At 42.3% G+C, this 23,260-nt stretch overlaps 1 protein-coding gene across 6 annotated transcripts; it reads left to right on the forward strand.

The window, feature by feature from the left end:
• Positions 1-5,502: 5,502 nt before the first annotated feature.
• On the forward strand, positions 5,503-16,314 carry LOC112254921 (tumor suppressor candidate 2). 6 transcript variants are annotated; one of them, XM_042324687.1, is made up of 4 exons: positions 5,503-5,613; positions 6,794-7,302; positions 9,235-9,465; positions 12,879-12,972. In XM_042324687.1, exons 2-4 carry the CDS (start codon positions 7,126-7,128, stop codon positions 12,909-12,911), a joined length of 441 nt encoding a protein of 146 aa, XP_042180621.1. In that variant the 5' UTR covers positions 5,503-5,613; positions 6,794-7,125; the 3' UTR covers positions 12,912-12,972. The 6 variants fall into 6 exon arrangements, with proteins under 6 accessions (XP_042180621.1, XP_024283657.1, XP_024283655.1 ...); XM_024427889.2 differs by lacking the exon at positions 5,503-5,613 and adding an exon at positions 5,642-5,847 and having other exon boundaries at positions 9,235-9,426; positions 12,879-13,000; XM_024427887.2 differs by lacking the exon at positions 5,503-5,613 and adding an exon at positions 5,642-5,847.
• Positions 16,315-23,260: the final 6,946 nt, after the last annotated feature.

Here is a 23,260-nt window from a genome sequence, read left to right on the forward strand (position 1 = left end):
TTTGATGTGATGTGTTTGGAGTGAAGATAGATCCAAACTGGCTTCCCTTGACACTTTGTTTTGGTGTGCAGGACCCTTCAAAGTAGAGCTCACTCAGTTTAGCTCAACGCTAATTGGATATTATTTTATACTTTTTTATCAAGGGAGGTTAAATGCTTACTGGCTTGCCTTGCATTCAATGCTATGGGCGGCAATAGTGTCATACTCTTTTTGACCAGACAACATCAGATGGGCTACACATACAGAAAGAGGGGGGCGCTGTTTGGCTCGCTCGGATGCTTTCTCTGGTGAGATACATTCAACCTCTTGCAAATTGAAGGAAAATTATGAAACACAGAGAGACTGGTTATAAAACACTCCAAACTACCTCATATTACAACAGAATCTCATTCTGGATAATGTCTCTGCACTCAATTTTTGTTTTCCACTGTTCTATGAATCCATATTTGCACATTTTAGTTGTTGTAAACTGCATTATTCAAACATTGATTTATGGCACAGTGAAAAAAACATGTGAGTGCAAAAGCATTATTCAGATTGAGAGTGTGATGTAATACGAGTTGGTTTGGAGTGTTTTATTACATGCTTTAGACACATTTTCATAATGCATTGTAGTCTACAGAAAAATCTGACAACCAATTTTCACTGTAACATAAAATCAAAAAATACATATTTGGGGGATCAACTACATGTAATGGATGTACACAAAATAGTCCAAATTGGTGAAGTGAAATGAAAAAAAATAACATGTTTCAAAAAATCATCATTGCTATGAAGCCCCTAAATAAGTTCTGGTGCAACCAATTACCTTCAGAAGTCACATAATTAGTTAAATAAAGTCCACCTGTGTGCAATCTAAGTGTCATATGATCTGTCACATGATGTTGTCCGACGAACCATCAAACAGGCAAAGCATCAATACAGGACTAAGATCAAATCGTACTACATCGGCTCTGACGCTCGTCATGTGGCAGGGCTTGCAAACTATCACAGACTACAAAGTGAAGCACAGCCTAAAGCTGCCCAGTGACACGAGCCTACCAGATGAGCTAAACTACTTCTATGCTTGCTTCGAGGGAAATAACACTGAAACATGCATGAGAGCACCAGCTGTTCCGCAAGACTGTGTGATCACGCTCTTCGCAGCTGATGTAAGAACTTTAAACAGGACAACATTCACAAGGCTGCAGGGCCAGACGGTTTACCAGGACGTGTACTCCGAGCATGCGCTGACCAACTGGTAAGTGACTTCACTGACATTTTCAACTTCTCCCTGTTTAAGTCTTTAATACCAACATGTTTCAAGCAGACCACCATAGTCCCTGTGCCCAAGAAAACTAAGGTAACCTGCATAAATTATTACCGACCCATAGCACTCACATCTGTAGCCATGAAGTGCTTTGAAAGGCTGGTCATGGCTCACATCAACACCATTATCCCAGAAAACCTAGACCCACTCAAATGTGCATACCACTCCAACAGATCCACAGATGATGCAATCTCTATTGCACTCCACACTACCCTTTCCCACCTGGACAAAAGGAGAATGCTATTCATTGACTACAGCTCAGCGTTCAACACCATAGTGCCTTCGAAGCTCATGAATAAGCTAAGGACCCTGGGACTAAACACCTTCTGTAAATTGTATCCTGGGCTTCCTGACGGGCTACCCCCAGGTGGTAAGGGTAGGTAACAACACATCCGCCACGCTGATTTTCAACACGGGCCCCTCAGGGGTGGGTGCTCAGTCCCCTTATGTACTGCCTGTTCACTCATGACTGCACGGCCAGGCATAACTCCAACGCCATCATTAAGTTTTCCGATGACAACAGTGGTAGGCCTGATCACCGACAATGACGAGACCGCCTATAGGGAGGAGGTCAGAGACCTGACCATGTGGTCCCAGGACAACAACCTCTCCCTCAACGTGTTCAAGACAAAGAAGATGATTGTGGACTATGCTTTGGCATGGGTACTCAGTTCCTCTGTCACGTTTGCTGTTTTCAAACTCCCTATCATAAATGAGCCAAGGCGCAGGGTGCATCTAATTCCACATCTTAAATCGAAGTGAAACCTTTCACAAAAAAAAACAGGTAAATCAGACCGTGACGCAACCGTGGCGCACACAAACACTCATAGAAAATAAATAATTACCCACAAACACAGGTGGGGAAAAAGGCTGCCTAAGTATGATTCCCAATCAGAGACAATGATAGACAGCTGCCTCTGATTGGGAACTATATCCGGCCAACAAAGAAATAGAAAACTAGAATTCCCACCCAAATCACACCCTGACCTAACCAAAGAGAGAAATAAAAAGGCCCTCTAAGGTCAGGGCGTGACATATTCAAAATGTTCTACAGCGGCACCATTGAAAGCACTGGTTGCATCACTGCCTGGTATTGACAGGGCTGCAGTGGACCAGGTTGAGAGCTTCACGTTCCTTGGTGTCCACATCAACAACAAACTATCATGGTCCAAACACACCAAGACAGTGGTGAAGAGGGCATGACAAAAGCTATTCCCCCACAGGAATAGCGCCAACTGAAAAGAGTGCAAAGTCTAGGTCCAAGGGGCTCCTAAACAACTTCTATCCCCAAGCCATAAGACTCCTGGATACCTAATCAATTGGCTACCCAGACTATTTGCATTGCTCCCCCCTTTTTACACCACGCTGCTACTCTCTGTTATCATCTATACATAGTCATGCTCTACCTACATGTACAAATGACCTCCCCCCGCACATTGACCCTGTACCGGTACCCCTCTGTATATAGTCTCGCTATTGTTATTTTACTGCTGCTCTTTAATTACTTGTTATTTTTAATTCTTATTCTGATCCATATTTTTTTTAACTGCATTGTTGGTTGGGGCTCGTAAGTAAGCATTTCAATGTATGGTCTACCTACACCTGTTGTATTCCACGCATGTGACTAATAAAATTTGAATTGATTTGAACATGAAGACACTGCAACCAACTGTCTGTCTACTTACATGTGCTCACACCATGTGCTCTCTCGCTCAATCAATCAAATTTCAATCAAATGTATTTATAAAGCCCTTTTTATGTCAGCAGATTTCACAAAGTGCTATACTGAAACCCAGCCTAAAACCCAAAACAGCAAGCATTGCAGATGTAGAAGCACAGTGGATAGGAAAAAGGAAGACACCTAGAGTTGAACCAGGCTCTGAGGTGTGGCCAGTCCTCTTCTGGCTGTGCCGGGTGGAGATTATAAGGGTACATGGCCATTTATGGCCAGATTGTTCTTCAAGATGTTCCAACGTTCATAGATGACCAGCAGGGTCAAACAATAATCACAGTGGTTGTAGAGGGTGCAAAAGGTCAGTACCTCACAGAGTATATATCAGCTGGCTTTTCATAGCCGAGCATTCAGAGTTCGAGACAGCAGGTGCAGTAGAGAGAGAGAAAGTCGAAAACAGCAGGTCCGGGACAAGGTAGCACGTCCGGTGAACAGGTCAGGGTTCCCTAGCCGCAGGCAGAACAGTTGAAACTGGAGCAGCAGCACGACCGGGTGGACTGTGGACAGCCAGGAGTCATCAGGCCAGGTAGTCCTGAAGCATGATCCTAGGGCTCAGGTCTTCCGAGAGAGAGAGAATTAGAGGGAGCATACTTAAATTCACACAAGGACACCAGATAAGAGAGAATTACACCAGATATAACAGACTGACCCTAGCCAACCGGCACATAGACTATTGCAGCATAGATACTGGAGACTGAGACAGAGGTGGGTCGGGGGACACTGTGGCCCCATCCGATGATACCCCCGGACAGGGCCAACCAGGCAGGATATAACCCCACTCACTTTGCCAAAGCACATTCCCCACACCACTAGAGGGATATCAACAGACCACCAATTTACTACCCTGAGACAAGGCTGAGTACAGACCACGAAGATCTCCTCCACCACATGAGCCCAAGGGGAGCTGGTGCGGTCTCTCTCTCTCTCTCTCTCTCTCTGTCTATCTCTCTGTCTCGCTCTGTCTCTCTTTCTCTCTGTCTCTAACTTTCTCTATCTGTGTCTTTCTCTCTCTCTCTCCTCTTCCTCTCTCTCTCTCTCTGTCTATCTCTCTGTCTCGCTCTCTGTCTCTCTTTCTCTGTCTCTAACTTTCTCTCTGTCACTGTGTCTTTCTCTCTCTCTCTCTCTCTCTCTCTCTCTCTCTCTCCTCTTCCTCTCTCTTTCTCTCTGTCTGTCTGTTTGATTATACACTACTTGTATCTTAGTTTCTATTTCAACTGTGTACAAATGGACAGGAAGGAAACAAGCTGTTTGCCATCATTACCTTTTCCTCTTGCCTTCTATTTGCTTTTTCAAGAATGAGAAAAAAAACTGTTTATACAACACAACACATCAAAAGGTAGGAATACACTTTCTTGTAATTCATGAAATGGTTTCGGTTCAGGATTTCCAACTGGGTCAATATTAATAATCCAACATATTTCTTGTGAATCAGTTTTGCATCCTGTTCATTAATGTTGGTTTACTCTGCAGAAAATAGCCTACTCTGATTGATTCATTGAAATGAGGGGATTAATTTCGGTTTTCAGCAGCCATAGCAAATCAGAATTGAAAAACAATTAAAAGTGTGGGGGGTTTTTTCCAATGGGAGAGAAATAGAGGATTCCTCCCACTATTGTGACCCATGGCCCAGTGTCAGACTCTCTCTCAGCCCAGTGTTTGTTATCTACTATGGGCCTCTTGGAGTCCCTCCCTTGGCCCTGATAAAGATGGGACTTCCTCTCTGAGTAAGGAAGAAAATCAAGGATGAACATAAACTCATGCTGGGCGCAAACCATAAACAGCAGGGAACATGATAGTGTATAGGCCAACCATGCAGATCACTATAGGGGGGGTCTGCCTCCCCATAGCCCACACCTGCTGTTTATCACTTTATCACACATTCATCTTGTTCTATATATTGCCTTTAAAATTCATACAATATAGCCTAACGTCTCTGCTTACATCTCCACTGTGTGTTTTGGAGAACATGGCTCCATATTTCTAACCCGAGGATTCTCTTCTGGTGATTTCCAAAACATTGAACATGTTAATATTTAATCAGTCAGACAGCCAACTTCTCTATAGGGCATTTGGTGAATTGGAAATTACACACTGTCTTGGAATATCATATCTGATTAATATTTTAATATTCAAAATTACATACCTAGTCTAGTATTTTAATATCACATCTCATAAAATGGACTGTCTTACTTTCTCTCAGACCTTGCTGCTGATCGATTTCAGCACCTTCAGCACTGGACAGCTTTCTATTGGCATGTACTTGCAACTTGTTTCATGTGAACAATTACATTTAAAAAAAAACTTCCAGGAATTTGTAGCCTTCGGAAGTAGTAAATGTAGAAATATTCTGCTCTGTTTGATGGAGAAGAAGCTATCCGGGTAAACGGATGAGTGGGGAACGACATGAAACAGGACCGGATTAGGCATCAGTAATCTCTCGACGACAGTGTGCATGCGCAAACATTGATGAGATTGACAGTTTTGGGGGGAGAAAAAAAACTAACCTATGGCCCTAAACCTTGGACCCCAGTCAACATTTGCCCACGGTTAATACGTAACCAATGATGAGGAGGTGAGCAGACTTCCAAAATCCTTTTTTACGAACGTAAAGTTTGTGGTGCATCATGGTGGGTCGCGCGCGGTGTCACTAAAACTGGGTAGCCATCGGATTAAAACGGGTGGTTAACTGGTCGTTATTAGCATTGTCATCGAGAATAGTGACGTTCTGGAATGTATATATATCTATAGCCTAGTGTGAAATTGCGTTTAAAGAAACGATGTGATGACCTCAATAACATCTCCAATGGTAAATTACAATTTAACACCAATATACACTATAGGCTTTCCTTTTTATCCTATAGATTTTTTTTTTAAAACTGTTAAACATGGTCGAGTCTGTGTAACTAATTTGTAACCGATGTGGATAGTTGTTGCTGAGCTACACGTAGTGGTGGCCCAGTTGGCGAGGTGTGACCGTGCAGCGCCTGTTCTTATTCTTGTCAATACATTACGCTATAGGGGACACAATCGTTCCAACTCCAACAACTGCATTCCTAAAATCAAAAATATTATAGTTGCACTTGACTTGGTCACAGCTAGGGGGTCTAGGGGGTCGACCTTTGTCAGGGCTGCTCTTTTAGCTAAGATATATCACTTTCAATTCAGAGTGAAGGAAATCCTTTATTCTATTCCAGGAGTTATAGCCTAAATGAGCATACTGCACATGCTTGGAATAGCAATAGATAGGCAATTTTCATTCAACCTCTCAATTGTATGCATTCCCTAGTAGAATAGTGCCTTTTTGTCTACAGTCTGTATAGTCATGGATCATTTTTTCCTCATGTCAATCCCCGCTGAGTGCCTCTTTCCCAACAGTCACATGAATACAGGTGGCCTGTCATGTTTCTGTCATGTCAAAAGTTTCCATTGAATGTCTGAAATATCTTCCTCATTCGCTGTCACGTGAAAGCTATGCTCTCGTGCAAGATTAAACTAGTCAACTTGTCCCACGTTTTATATATAATCTTATGAATCCTGGTTTTGGCCAACAAATATTAATCTACATTTTTTTTCTCCATTTGTAGGCTATATTTCATATGTAGCCAGAGCCAGCTGTATTCTACCAACTACTTTTCTTGCTGTTGAACTGTTAAACAGAATTTAAATCTTTCTCTAGTTTTGGTGGATGAAAATGAAGTCTGTGAAAGGAATGAGTGCAGTCAGCTGGTTCATCTTCTGTCTTTCTGTTCCAGGTATAGACAGCAGTCAGGATACTGGGATGTGATGAAGTCTGAATGTGATTAAAGAACTCCTGTAGAAAGATGTATTTTTTAAATTCCCTCTGATTTAGAAAGCCTGACTGGTCTGTGACAGAGCCTGAAGAGGACTCCAAGAACAGATGTTGTTCATCTGACACCTGTTCTGGCACACTGCTCATCACTGCTCATCACGCCAACACTTTCTCTGCAAGATAGACATCATCTGACATGATCAAGGCTTAAAATACGGATGCTGCGATGGTCCGTGGACGGATTAATAACAGCGAGACTGAGTTCGCTGCATGGACCAGGTGTAGGTGTAGTCCATGCTAACCATGGGCAGTGAGTCTCCACAGGCCATTGCCCGGCTTTTTGCCTGGGTCAACGGGATCTCCAAGTGTGAGCTGATTGAGCTGAAAGATCTCAGCCTAAATGATCGCACTGAGCTGGCACCGGAACCACCAGCCGCTCCGCCCCCAGCAGCACCCCTGACTCCCAGGCAGGTGAGAGATTCCCAGAGGTCCAGCCAAGTGGTCCAGTTGGTGGTGGATAGTGTGAGAGTTGAGGGGCCCTCGTTGTTCACAGGGCAGGGTGGGAAGGGACATGACTTCCAGCCTTGCAGCTACACCCAGATCACATGGTGAGACCTGTGTGGAGAATTCATCTAGGGCCTTTACAAACAGAGCCTGAGCTGTGCGAGTAAGTATCCAACCCAGTGTGTGCGTGTGTGTGTGCACGCGATCACTGTATGTGTGTTGGTTTGTGGGTATATACACTGAGTACACCAATCAGAACAGCCTCAATTCATCGGGGCATGGACTCTGCAAGGTGTCAAGTGTTCCACAGGGATGCTGGCCCATGTTGACTCCAATTCTTCCCACAAAGTTGGCTGGATGTCCTTCGGGTGGTGGACCATTCTTGATACACACGGAAAACTGTTGAGTGTGAAAAACCCAGCAGTGTTGCAGTTCTTGACACAAATCTGTGCGCCTGGCATCTACTACCATACCTGTTCAAAGGCACTTAAATATTTTGTCTTGCCCATTCACCCTCTGAATGGCACACCTACGCAATCCATGTCTCAATGGTCTCAAGGCTTAAAAATACTTCTTTAAGGGGTCTCCCCCCCTTCATCAACACTGATTTTAAGTTTATTTAACCAGTTACATCGGTAAGGGATCATAGCTTTCACCTTGATTCACCTGATTAGTCTATGTCATGGAAAGAGAAGGTATTCTTAATATTTGTTATTCAGTGTATATGCATGTCAATTTGTGTGAGAGTTGAGAGAGTCAGACATTCACACAAGCAGGAATATATATATAAGCGTGTGAGCATGTTTTCTGAAGCAATCTCTTTTTCCTATAGTGTGATAGAGCCTTATATTTCTCCCATATACTGTGTACTCATCCCAATAGGATGTTTATTGATTGGGAATCAGATCTGTCTTATTGCATCTTAATAAAGATAACTAATCAGACTAATCTTTAGATGAAGTCGATTATTTCTCAAATATGTGAACTACTCCATGAGACAAACAGCCTGCTTTTTGGATTTGTTTTTTCATCCAATCAGGTGAGAGCTTGTCCCAGAGCACGACCCTATCAGCAGAAAACCTGGTGTTTTTAGAGCATAGGGGATAGCAGGAGCATGGGAACATTCTTGTCTTCTAAAATAACCTTTGGACTGCATGTTTTTCTGTGTTGTGTATTTTAAGTGAAGAAGGAAACTGCAACGGCCATCAAAAATATATGGCCAATCCCAAGTGGGCCCCTAGACCCTATGCACTTGTGGAGACCAGAGAAGATGTCACGTGGTATCTTAAGCTTTCTTAAGATGAATGCACTAACTTTAAGTCTGTCTGGATAAGAGTGTCTGCTAAATGAGTCAAATGTAAATGTAAAAATTGTAATAGCTCCCCCTTGCCCTCTGATAGGCTAGGGGGAAGTTTCACAATGTTTCTTATAGCAATCAAGTCTTCTCAGATCTCCACAAGGGTGTATAGTCTAGTGATCCATTTGGGATAGAGCTCACTAGCTTTGCTAGGTCTCTCTTTATGTAGTGTTGTCTCTCTTGTTGTGATGTGTGTTTTGTCCTATATTTATATTGCATTTATTTATTTATTCAACTTTATTCAACTTCTTGATATGCCACACCTGTCAGGTGGAGGGATTATATTGGAAAAGGAGAAATACTCACTAAGAGGGATGTAAACAAATTTGCGTACAAAATTTGAGAGAAATAAGATTTTTGTGCGTACGGGACATTTCTGGGATCTTTTATTTCAGCTCATGAAACATAGGGACAACACTTTAAATGTTGCATTCATATTTTTGTTCAGTGTATGAGTTCCTCAGGCACGTTATGTTCACACTGTATTGACATGCCCATTGACAATCCATCTAAGGACTTATGTTCCTGTATCCTTTTTTCAGAACCGAGACGGATCATACACTGGCTTCATCAGGGTCCTTTTTAAGCTGACTCGTCCCGTGTCACTCCCACCCCCTTGGAAGGCGTCTTCACCACAGGAATCGGGGCAGCTGGATGGGGGAATGAAGTGCCGGACCTCTTTCTACCTTCCCAAAGATACAGCCAAACACCTGCACATAGGCTCCCGGACACAGGTACGAGAGGTCATAGAGGCCCTGAACGTCAAAACCAGAGTGAGTGTCCATAGGCAATATAACCTAAAAGCACTGTCATGAACGTGCTCAAATAATTTCAACTTAATATGATACCAAACACAATGTATGAACATGTCCTCTCTCTCTTTCTCTTATTTATTTATTTGCATGGGAAAGAGAGATTTATTTTTATTTATTTATTTATTTATTTGTTAGTCGGCAGTCGCCTGCCGACTAACTCAGCCCAGGGACATAGTAGTGTAAGCTAGGAGAGAAGGTAGAGATATTTAGAGCAAACATGTGGGCTACTACTATGGGTGTTGTGAGGCCTGGATTGGGCACTACTGTGAATGACTGGAAGAAGTTGTCTGAGGAGTGAGGACCGACGATAACGTCATTGACTGGACACCCGGTAGATGTCCGCTATGGACACCGCTTAACTGGAGAACTGGAGTTTCTCCACTGGGAAAATGTATTCTGCTGCTCAGATGTTGGGGGAGGTTGCAATAACTGAAAATTTAATTGTATTGAGCTGTTACTCCAATAATTCCCCTTGTTAATAAAGGGATCATTGAATGCGTCTGACATGCCAATCTGTTGTGGGCTTTCTCTAGATTTCTATCTTAGTTTAGGGACGTGTGATGAAACTTGACAACAGTTTTAGACCAGGGCTGTGTTCAGTAGTGCATACTGTAGCAAAAATGTATTTCAATCAAAAACAAAATTCTGTGTTCTTACAGGGACAGTTTTAGGTCTCTCCCTGTTTAAAAAACATTTTCTTCCTACTGCACATGGCCCAGCTTTCTGGGAAGCCATTTGTCAAAATTACTCAGATAAATCCTTTAAACTTTTAATTAGCCAGTGTCATGCATGTTTTATTATGGGAATTACATATCTAAGGAAATAAATATATTTTGCAGTGCTCATATTTCCAATAATAAAAAGATAAGTCATTGAATATTTATTTTGTTATCAGTGTTGTTACTTTGACTTAACGTTACATCACCCACTTTAGAGTAGACTATTTTGCTTATCTGCTCTCTTTCCTCATCTCCTTTCCTTCCCAACAAGGAAAGTAATAAAACAAATAGACTGGAAGTGACGCAGGTACATTCCCTCCATTTGACGGAAGTGAGGGAGAGGCTGAAAGCTGTGTCTAGCTTTTTCAGCATGAGAGAGCTGTTTGTGTTTTGAAGGCATTCGTCGTCAAAGGAAGTTGCCACTTCCTAGATTTCAATCGACATCACGCTGAAATTACTCTGGGTATGGCGATAGTGAATGCGCTTTCAAGCATGTAACAATCAAATGGAAACGTGACAGCACGTATGGCGTTTTGTAGCTAGCTATCTGATATTCTGAAGGGCCTTAGCTACAACTAGCATATCACCGCCTCAGACACGCTGGAATGTTCTGCCAAGCTCAATACTTCAACCCGTTTCAGATATGACATGCTGCTATTTAACAGGAAAGTTATAAGTGAGTTGTCCGCTAGATAGCTACGGATGATGACAGGACGTCGTTGGTGTAAACAGCTCGCTAACAGCTAGCTAAGCTATATTGGTTTGGGGAAACTAACGCCAGCCTCAAATCCTACCATGCTCGTTTGCGATGTTTAAAAAAAAAATAAACTGGGTGGTTCGAGGCCTGAATGCTGATCGGCCGTGGTATATTTAAGCAATAAGGCACGAGGGTGTGTTTATATGGCCAATATACCACGGCTAACGGTTGTTCTGAATCACGACGTAACACGGAATGCCTGGATACAGCGCTTAGCCGTGGTATGTTGGCCATATACCACATACCCCCAAGGTGCCTTATTGCTATTATAAATTGGTTACAAACGTAATTAGAACAGTAAAAATAAATGTTGTCATGCCCGTGGTCTACGGTCTGATATACCATGGCTGTCAGCCAATTAGCATTCAGAGCTGAACCACCAAGTTTATAATTAAGTGATAATGACCGAGAAGCTGGTGTTTGGAGGGTATATTGGCATGGGGTGTTGTTAGGGACGAGGCAAAGTATTTTATGCAACGGGTTAGCAACATATTCAAATAATGATTGACATGTTCATGTTATTTTGATTAACTTATTCATACTCTTTCATCCTTCCACAAGCTTATAGTCCTGACAATTTGTGTTGCTATCCAAGCTGGCTGGCTGGTCTTTCGTTCTATCAGTTCGGTTGCCAGAGACGCGACCCGGTCATTCAGTCTTTTTGTTCTATATCTATGGACGCGACCCAGTCTTTCGTTCTAAATGTTCTATTACCATACTGGCTGGCAACGTTCTTATCCCTTGCTTGCTGGCTAGCTAACTATGGCTAACTTAGTCACGCCAAACAGTGCAGCCAGAATAACAACAGTAGCTGCATTTGTTTAAGCAGCTTTCTAGTGACATTTATTAGGCTACATCCATAACAATGAGCAAATGAGACGTGATTTCGCCTGGCATAGAAAATGTGCTCTCTCTTCACGTCACTGTTGTTGATAGGAGCTAGCCAACAACACAACTAACACAATCACTTCAAACTGAAGCTGGAAAGTGTAAACAGTACTTTGTTTCGTTGTAGCTTTTTTCAATTGACATTTCTTTGTATATATCTGTAAAAACAATACCATCTGATTCATGATTTCTACTGGCTGAGAGGCTGTTTCTCATCCCGACTCTTGACATTCCCATTACAATGGGAAAGTTGGGACTCCCAATCACATCCGGGTTGTGATACAGCCTGGAATCGAACCAGGATCTGTAGTGATGCCTCTAGCACTGAGATGCAGTGCCTTAAACTGCTGCGCCACTCAGGAGCCCACAAATCTGAGAATGTGAGAATAAAAAGACGCTTTTTATAGTGGAGATCAACTTTATATATTGCCCGGCTGGGTTGATGAGACAGTGGATTGCGTAGTCACATGGAATGGGCATGACTAATGGGCATTTTAACGTCAGATTTAGCCTGTGGTAATTTGTGGAATAGACACCGGCTGGAAAGTGGTTTTAACCAATTAGCATTCAGGATTAGAAGCACCTGTTGTATAACAGACCGTATACCACGGGCATGACATTTACTTTTACTGTTCTAATTTCGTTGGCAACCAGTTTATAATAACAATAAAGCACCTTGGGGGTCTGTGGTGTATGGCCAATATACCACGGCTAAGGGCTGTATCCAGGCACTCCGTGTTGTGATCTTGAACAGCCATTAGTCATGGTATATTGGCCACATACCACACCCCATCTGGCCTTATTGCTTGAGTATAGAATACTAGATGAAAGACCACTAACTCATGCTAAATAGTAACAAATGGCTAGCTAGCTAGCAAAAGATGTCAACATAGCTAAGACTGCAGGTAATGTGGTCTCTAGCAAAACCAGCAGCTGCCAGGGAAATGTTTGTCACCATTCATCCATATCTAGCTTCTAGTAACTTCCTTTCTCTGTAATTCCTTTAGATTCGAGCTAGCTACTGTCTTCTACTTGATTAACAACGTCCCTGTCTCGAACTGTCAACACCTTCATCGAGCACCAACTAGCTACATCTCCTGGGTGCAGTCTGGCCAAGAAAATAATGTCCTACAGTTGAAGATGGGAGGTAGTGGCTCCAAAACCAAGGGTTATTGGCCTTTTGCTGGTTCAGGCAGTGTTGATGGTGATCCAACCAAAGAGGGAGTCGACGAACAGTCGCTGGCGAGGCTCCGAAGTTTCCAAAGGGCGACGCCCTTCGTGTTTACCAGACAAAGGTAAATACAGCATCATAAGTACCTATAGTGCATTCGGAAAGTATTCAGACCCCTTGACTTTTTCCACATTTTGTTACGTTAGACGTATTCTAAAATAGATTTTGTTTAAATTCCCTCAATCTACACACAATACCCCATATGACAAAGCAATAACAGGGTTTTAGAAATTGTAGCATACCCCGTCTTATTGGGTATGACTCTACAAGCTTGGCACACCAGTATTGGGGGTGTTTCTCCCATTCTTCTCTGCAGATCCTCTCAAGCTCTGTCAGGTTGGATGGTGAGCGTCGCTGTGCAGCTATTTTCAGGTCTCTGAGACTTGTCCCGAAGCCACTCCTGCGTTGTCTTGGCTGTGTGCTTAGGGTCGTTATCCTGTTTGAAGGTGAACCTTCGCCCCAGTCTGAGTTCCTGAGCGCTCTGGAGCAGGTTTTCACCAAGGATCTCTCTGTACTTTGCTCCGATCATCTTTCCCTCGATCCTGACTAGTCTCCCAGTCCTTGCCGCTGAAAAGTGTGCAAAGCTGCCATTAAGGCAAAGGGTGGCTATTTGAAGAATCTCACAAACAAATCAAAATGTATTTTATATAGCACTTTTTTTGGTTTCTAAATTATTCCATGTGTTATTTCATAGTTTTGATGTCTTCACTATTATTCAACAATGTAGAAAATAAAGAAAAACCCTTGAATGAGTACCGGTAGGTGTTCTAAAACAGGTAGTGTATCTGTGGAGAACACCTAGTCTGATTAATCACGGAGTAACACAATTAATTGTTATATACAGCCTCAAACTAATGCTTGCAAAATAATTAAAATGTTCCTTACAAGAAAGAATGTTGAATAAAATTACATTTTAAACTTACTCTACTCGTTGTCTGTGTGGTTTGATCTTCAGCTGCTTGAAATTTGACCAAATATCTACAGGAAAGTATTGTTTACTCAACTTTTTAGAGAGCCAGTAGGTGTATGGTTCGGTTCAGCACCAAAGTAAAGTTTGTTTTATGTTGGATATTTGGTATATTTCTCTTGTATTTCTCTTGTCAATAGCTATTGAACCAAGCATGCCATGACAATGAACATTTATATATTCTGATTTGGGAGGATGGAGAACAATTGAAATTGGCATACAAAAAAGGTGTCTATTTGTTCTCCATCCTCCCCTAATTCAGACTGTACAACTGTTCATTGTCATGGAACGCTTGGTTCAATAGCTATTGTTGAGAGAACAGAATATTGAATATAAAACAAACTTTTCTTGGTACTGAACCGAATCAACCCGGCTCTCTAAAAAGTTGTGATAAGCAATACTTTCCTGTGGATATTTTGTTCAAAAAAATCGAGCAGCTTACTGATAAACCTCACAATTGGTAGAGTAAGTTTAAATGATATTATATTCAACATTCTGGCTTGTAAGGAACATTTACACGATTTTGCAGGAATTAGTCCAAGGCTGTACATACCAATTAATTGTGTATTACAGCCTGATTAATCAGACTAGACCACACCCAGCAGTAACCCTTATGTCTTATCTGCTTTCAGCTCCCTGTACTTCGACGAGGATGGAGACCTGGCCCACGAGTTCTATGAGGAGACGGTTGTGACGAAGAATGGCCGCAAGAGGGCCAAACTGAAGAAGATTCAGAAAAACCTCATACCTCAGGTAACGTTCCCCTCTGTCAGGTAACGGCCCCCTCTGTCAGGTAACGGCCCCCATTTGGAATACAAAATACAAAAGTTCCTGTTTGCTTCCAATCTGAATTTCTCCAATAGAAACTCTATTGGACACCCCCCTAGTATGCATGATGAAAATTGTCCCACCCCCACACCAGTATATCCGATATGGCGATATCCAAAATCCTGATCTCACATCTCAACGTTTAGGTAACTAATGAATGATCATGTGCTTTAGTTTTAGTTCATCATTCTGTCTCTCTTGTGTTTTTTTTTCATATAGGGAACCATAAAGCTGGAGCACCCCTGCATCCATGTGGATTTCCCTGTCGTTCTCTGTGAGGTTTGATGAAGCCTGGAGCCACGTTTTGAGACCAGACTCAGACTAGCCAATGTGTCAACTCCGTCCCCCTGTTTCCCTCTCCACCTATACTTTACCCTGAAGCCCTCTAAACCACCGTGGTCTCCCTGTGATGATGTTTGGCCGGAGCCCTGACCTGTGATGATAGACAGGCTGTCTAAACACATGATTGTGTTGAGCCCCTGCATGTGGACTCTGTAAAGTGTGGCCTGTGTGCAGTCACGTTACACAAAGTAGTACCTGGCCACTTACGGAGACCGTCGATGATCTGTGAAACACGTCAGTTAAGATGGCTGAAGACATAATTATTGCTCACGTTACCCTCAACCTGTTCAATATATACAGTATGTGTGTTAGTGGATATGGAATGAAGTGTGACAACAGCTTGTCTGCCTGTCTCACAGCAGCAGTGTGCTCTGGTAGGAGGATCCATTGTACGTTGTAAGAAGAATGTAATGGGACAATATGAGTTGAACCATGGGCTGTTAAGTAGAGTCTCTCAAAATAGGCCGGCAATCCTATATCTTTAAACCCTGCCCTAGAGAGTTAATTTACCATCTGTACGCATTAAGGGGTGAGATTTTCCGATACCTGTTCAGTCTTCAGAGCTTCCAGAGTAATGATAGGGCTTCAGCTATTAGGGCCATATCCTGTGGTCAGAGATATAGAAATATTTAATGCACATTATATGTTTACAAGTAAAACAAAAAAACACCATGGCTTGATATAATTTCCACCATGTGTGATGATGGCTCTGCTTCTCATTTCCCCATGATGGAGCTAAACAATTGGTGGCCAATGTGATGTAAGCTTATCTTAATGTGACGTGTTGTAATGTTTGACTGGCTGTGGTGATCATGGTGTCAAGACCAGGGCTTTATGAAATGTTTGAGTGACGGGCTGGGGTCTGATCCTAGCTCGGCAATCCTACTGAATTGCTTTTTTCCCCCTTTTTTTTTTTAGCACTGGCCCAGGCTTCAGACACATGTACAGAGAAGCACGAACTTTAGTCCCCCTGGGAAAGTCCTCTGTTCCTTCACTGCTTTAGCGCAATACATTTCACTGTTAATTTATTTTAACTGTTATAATGGCATTATTTTTAATTACAACTCAAAATGTATCCAGTTGGGTCGTGGTCCCTTTGTCTTCTACATACCATTACACAAACTGATGTCTCCCTCTTTCAACTGTGGAATTTCTGTGTTCTCTTCTCCCCATATCTGTGTTCATGGAAAGTGTTATGGAATAGGTTACTTAGTTGAGACCGCACACTACAGCTCACTACCACTTCCACACTCCATTCTCCCGCCAGGGGGCAGCAGCAAACTTGTCCAGGTGTTGAGCCTGGTTGATAAGCACATCAGGTGCTGCCAATTCAGTTGGTCAGTGTCCCAGCTTGAGAGCCATGAGGCTGCTGGGTTGGTTTGGTGGCCATAAAGCCTTTCGTTTTGATGTTGTCTCTTTAGTTTAGGTATGCCTGTTTGTAGTTTTTTTATACATTTGTTTCCGTCACCATCTGAACATAATAATCCGCTTTAGCTCGCCAACCCAAAGGAGTCAAGTCAGAGCTGGACCTAAGGCAAGGTTGCTGTCTCCCTGGGCACCTGTGCACCCAACACCGTCCTCAAACACTGATTTCTCATACAATGAACAAAAATAAACCCAACATGTAAAGTGTTGGTCCCATGTTTCATGAGTTTAAATAAAAATTCCACAAAAAGTTCCATATGCACAAAAAGCTTATTTATTTCGTTCTGTGCACAAATGTGAGCATTTCTCCTTTGCCAAGATAATCTAACCACCTGACAGGTGTGGCATATAAAGAAGCTGACTAAACAGCATAATCATTACACAGGTGCACCTTGTGCTGGGGGCAAAAGGTCACTTTAAAATGTGCAGGTTTGTCACAACACAATGCCAATGATGAATTGAATGTTAATTTCTCTACCATGAGCTGCCTCCACTGTTGTAATAGAGAATTTGGCAGTACTTCCAAACAGCAGACCACGTGCAACCATTTCAGCCCAGGACCTCCACATCCGGCTTCTTCACCTGCGGGATCATCTGAGGTGGGGTGTGGGTGTGCTGAGGAGTATTTCTGTCTGTCGTGAAGCCCTTTTGTGGGGGAAAACAAATTCTCATTGACTGGGCCTGGCTCCCCAGTGAATGGGCCTGGCTGCCAAGTGGGTCGGCCTATGCTCTCCAAAGCCCACCCATGGCTGCACCCTTGCACAGTCATGTGAAATCCATAGATTAGGGCCTAATTTATTTATTTCAATGGACTGATTTCCTTATATGAACTGTAACAGTAAAATCTTTGAAATTGTTGCATGTTGCATTTATTTTTGTTCAGTATATAAATGCACACATTCAATCACGTTACAGACCATGTAACTAGGCCTGAGACCACTATACAAAGGGAGTGCAACAATATCAGTAGGCTAGTTATTTGTTTGGTAACAATAGTTGTGCCTGATTCAGCCACAAGGGGGAGTATTTGTCATTTCATCTTTGCCCTTTAGCCTCCTGTACTAGTGATTGGCTCAAGCTTTTCCCCTAGCGACCCCAACAGAAAGGCGATTCCCTCTGCCCAATACAACATCATTGTACTGACCAACTGATGAGAGCATTGCTCCAAGGGAAATTTTCAGACGTTGTACTTTTCAGATGACTTTATCGGCCAGTCATATTGAAGTGGTGGAAGCCTGCCCTATCTAACGGGTGTACACTTCCAGACCTTTGCCTAAAGTGGAAAAGATCAACATTGGGCCAGAGCACATTCATGTTCACAATGGCACAATATGTTGAATCGCCATGTCCACAGACACGCACCTCTCCAGCCTGCCTCTCAGGGGGACGTTAATTTAATTTCCAAGCCCCCATTGGCTACTCACCCACACACGGGTCCCCTGTAGTCTCTAATTTCCTTCTGAGGACAGACTCTGAGATCCCTGCAGACAGCAAGATATGTTTTAATTGGGTAAGGGGTGGGAGTTTCTAATCTTATAATCTATGCCATATGGGCCCATTATGTCTGTCTGTTTTATGGGCTTTTGTCTGATAAATTGCTTCTTGTATCCTCAGTTAACTCTGAACTCCATGGAAGAGGTATACATAGTGGTCAAATCTAGCTAGACATGACGAGAGCCTTCTAATGTAAATGTCTCTATTGTAAATAGAAGGCTCTGTACATGACTGTGCTTGAGTTCTTGGCACAGATGACTCCTGCAGTGTCAAGCCATATTATAAAAAAATAATTTTACACTGTTAGGAAAGTGATTGGGCATGTTTGACATTGCAGCCAATGTGATGCATTTTCAGTCAATTGTGACTGAATGATCTACAAATAATATTGAGTAATTATTTATGATGTAAGGTTATTTGTAGATCAGTCAGTCGGCAGTCTCATGCAAGGCTGGCTGCAGTTTCGAACAAGCCCAGTAACTCATTGTTTGACAACCAGGGTGGTACCGTGTCTGGGAGGAGAGGGAGGAGAGGATGGAGTTCAGCAATCATGTGAGGGTGTGTTTCTACATATTATAAATAACTTCTAAAGTGGTCCTTCCGCTCTGTCACTATTCTAGGTTGGAGGATGTGTGTGTGTGTGTGTGTGTGTGTGTGTGTGTGTGTGTGTGTGTGTGTGTGTGTGTGTGTGTGTGTGTGTGTGTGTGTGTGTGTTTGCACATAGCATGCCGTTCTGTTGTAAATTGTGTTTTGTCTGATTGCTAGCAGATGACCCACAGTACTTACGCTGTGACTTCATTAAACTTTAGAGCAGTGGATAGATGCCACAGACGCTGCTTCTGCTGCAGTTTCTCTACCACTGATCGGAGCATGTGTCGTCTGGAGAACACTACTTGAAAAGTTGTAATTGTCATCCACTAAATTGTGTCTATGAAAAGTGAATTGTAGATATTGCATAGAACTTTGTGTCACTAGGATTACTAAAGGCACTACTTCAAACATTATTTCACTACAGAGGTTAACATTAGATCTGGTTGACAGGCTTGAGAGACATTATTTTGCGTCTCACATTATAAAACTATTGAAGGCTGTGAAGCTCTGTGTTCACACGAGTGTGAGTCTGTGTGTGCCCTTGACCTTGGCACATTTGGCAGCTGTAGATTGCTCCCAGGGCAATACCATTATGTTCAGCAACAGCATGTGACATGTCCTTGGCCCTGGTGTCACAATACCGGGTACTCTGCTGATGTGCGGTCAACTTTGTCACGCTGTAGTTGCAGCCACAGTCCACCAATGTTGTTATGGAAGGCGTCTTCCTGTCTCCCGTCCTCTATGGGTCTGGACATGCTAAGAGGGGAAATTGAAACCTGGGAAGGATGTCACTGACGTATACACAGGGTGGAGGAAACAACCCCAACTACACTCCTAGAAAAAAGGCTTCCAAAAGGGTTCTTCAGCTGTCTCCATAGGACAACCATTTTTGGTTCCAGGTAAAAACCCTTTTGGGTTCAATCTAGAACCCTCTGTGGAAAGGGTTTTATATGAAACCAAAAATAATTATTCCAAGGGTTTTCTTATGGGGCCAACCAAAGAACCCTTTTAGGTTCTAGATAGCACCTTTTTTTCTAAGAGTGTACTGCACAGGAAACAGCAGAGGCCAACAGCAGTTATACTGGTCGGTGTGTTGGTGTTCGTGGGGCTACCTTTCACTCTCATACCTTTTCCTATTTATTACTCATGAGGAAGGTGGGTTGTTCCACCTCCAAAAACCACAAGAAAGAGTTTTTCTACGGACACATCTCAGATTGTTCTGAAATTGTTTCTGTCGTTAGAAACAGTTAAGATTAGCATTCCTGCAACATTATTTTGTTGAATTTTTTTCTGAGAAATTAAGTTGATTGCACCCAAATATGCCATTTTAATTTAACCTAACATCCGGTTTGGACCAAGCTTTTTTCTAACAGTGAGGAATCCAGAGAAATTGACAAAAGCCACCCAGGGTCATTGAAGTTGTTAGGTTTATGTCCCATCCTACATCCTACATCACCTAACAGCAGAAACAGCACCATCTAGTCAGACCTGGTAATATCAGTATGTAGGATGAGAAATAACTTCAATAACACATTTTTCTGAACAGGGCGGGAAAAAACGTACCAAATTCAACTGAGAATACATTACATGAATAACAAATTCTCAGAGCCGCAGCTGCATACTAATTCTCCAACATAGAGAACTGATATTGTATACTCATTGTTAGGGTAGTATTGGTGTGGGTGGCTTTCGACAATTTCTTTGAATTCCTCATGTCTTACTCACTGTTAGAATTGGATGTTAGGTACTTTATTTATTGAATATTATATTTCTCATATAAATGAAAATGGCCAATTTGTGTGCAATCAATTAGCTTAATTTCTCAGCGATCAAACTATATTTCAACGAAATAATGTTGCAGGAATGCGAATGTTTCTAACTACAGAAATGATTTCAGAACCATGTGTCATGGCTTGTTGATATGACATGGAATGACTCAGGTGTCTTTTAGCACCCTGTTCTTTGCCCATCTGAAAGTGTATGTTGAATGTGTGTGTTTGTCCTGCAAAGAAGTCTGTGTTATTGTCTGCTTAGAGGATAAAAGAATGCTGTGTAATGGTCCACTTCACTTTATTGCTTTTATACAAGGTTTTGTTCTTGTCTTTTCAGCCTTCAAAAAACTCTGCTGTGAGTCGCTGTGTGCACTGCGTCACAGGAGGGAGATTAAACAACGGTTAATAGTTTGTTTTATCTCTGTACTTTTCCACAAAGCTACAATAATATTCCAGAGGTTTGGTGAAGGGCTATGCACAGGTGAGATGGAAAGTTTTGTTTTTTTGGTAGGTTGTGTTCTGAACTTCATAATTTTTCTTTGGGGCTTTCGAGAAACCCAAAATTCTCTTTGGGTCCAAAGAAAAGGGATAATGAGTGTCTTATTTGTTCACGTTGGCTTTTATACAAGCATATTGTTTTTATTTCACATATTGTAGGCCTTATTGTGGCAGTCTCAGAGTATTTATGAGGAAACTCAATGCCCATTCCCTCTGGAGGACATTTTTCTTTCAGTTTAGGGAAAGAACAAGTATTAGTAGAAGAAGAGCTCTTTCTAGCATCACACTTCCAAGAACGGAACCATTATTTTTTCTGTCCCTGGCTGTCATATAGCAAGGCGCTCACTTCAGAATGTTTTGCATAGTACTTATTGTAATTGTCATTGCAAAGAATTTTGCTTAATGTTGTAATTAGTGAATTACCATGAAACATGTTTGTGGGTGGGAGGGACTGGAGCCAACCAAACTGTAATCAAATGTAAACACATCAGAAAAGCCAAAGGATAGGAAAGAAAACGAAAGCCAAAGAAAGACTAGAAGCTATTTGGAATGTCAATGATTCAAGGAGCCATTTTCCACATCCTGGTGTGGGTTTTCTGTTATCCCTGGCCGCCTCGTATGTCCTAACAGACCTGTGGTTTTATGGGGATGTAGATTAATGCAGGGTCAAAGGTGACATTCTCCCTGCTGGACAGTCAGACCGGAGTCTTTGAACCGGCCCTGTCTCGTCTCGAGTTACCTCTTCAGAGTTCGGAATTCTAAACTGTTACATTGTGCATGAGCGGAATGCAAACCATTTTGATTGGAGGCATCCGAAGGCTCTTCCCAGTTCTATCCTATAGTTATGTAATGTGAAATATGATGGTGGCAAGGAAAAGGATAATTACTACCATCACTAGCAGTAGCTACACATCCATAACACAAGCTGAAAGTCTGTACCAAGATAGCCTTTACTCCAGTCGTTCTATGTTTATCCATAGAAACAAAGTAGAATATTGTGTGATGTCTGGTAGCACGAGACTAGTACAAAGTTCCTGCTAAACCCAACATATATTTCAGACTGAGTAACCTGATGAAGGTCAGAACTTGATGATCATAGTTAACATAGTTAATACTGTGATTATTACCCTAATTTTACCCTTATCCATCTCACTTGAGCACCAACCCCACTAACTGGCACTAATGATTATTCACAAGCCTAGCTTTTTAGTTTAGTGACTGTTATTGGCTTTGATCTATGACCTTGCTTTTGCCCAGCGTATAAAAGCAGCTTTTGTTTCTGCCTATACAGGGACACACTAAGGACAGTGTCTATCACGCAATGAGAAAGTGTCTATTATATAGGGCTCAACACAATGCAGCACAAAGTGGCAATGTTCCTACCACAGAGGTCTTTTGTGTCAACAGTCACCCAAAATACCCAATGCAAAGAACAGTATGTACATTCATGCTCATTTGAATGTACTTTCAACAGCATTTAAAGTGCTGATTAGACTAAAAACTATGGGTTGCCGGAGACGTTTCACGCTAGCCCTAAGCGTTATCGTGTGTGTGTGTGTGCGTGTGTGTGTGACCCCAGGCATACCCTTTCCCCCAGTACAGGGTCAGAATTAACTTTATACCCTGAGCAGGACAATAGCTGGACAATGGGAGACGCTTGAGGTCATACTTCAGTCAGATGATCAGTGACAAAAACAAAGGAAACCCCCGGCTTCGACACTAAACCCTAACATGTGCCTTATCTCTCTCTCTCTCTCTCTCTCTCTCTCACACACACACACACACACACACACACACACACACACACACACACACACACACACACACACACACACACACACACACACACACACACACACACACACACACACACACACACACACACACACACACACACACACACAGGATTTTTGTAGGGTTTGGGCATTTGGGGATTGTCTAGTAAAATAAGTAATCTTTATGCCTCAGAATTGATACCTAGTATAATACCCGATCCAACAACCTGTCAGTTTACCATTAAATTAAGGAATAGGGCGGAATTAACTCTTATGAGCATGAGAGGGTAGGAAGTACCTTCTGGTTTGTTTGAGCCCTAAGTCTAACTAAACCTAACCTTGGTGAGAGGGGTGAGTTATATTTTATTGAGTTCATGAGCCTGATGTCTATTTGGCATGGTTGGATGGGCGGGACAGAGGTGGGGTCTGTCAGAGGTTGAAATAAGATGTAAGGCTGGATCTCTGC

The sequence above is a fragment of the Oncorhynchus tshawytscha genome, linkage group LG07, assembly GCF_018296145.1.
Source record: "Oncorhynchus tshawytscha isolate Ot180627B linkage group LG07, Otsh_v2.0, whole genome shotgun sequence".
Lineage (NCBI taxonomy): Eukaryota > Metazoa > Chordata > Actinopteri > Salmoniformes > Salmonidae > Oncorhynchus > Oncorhynchus tshawytscha.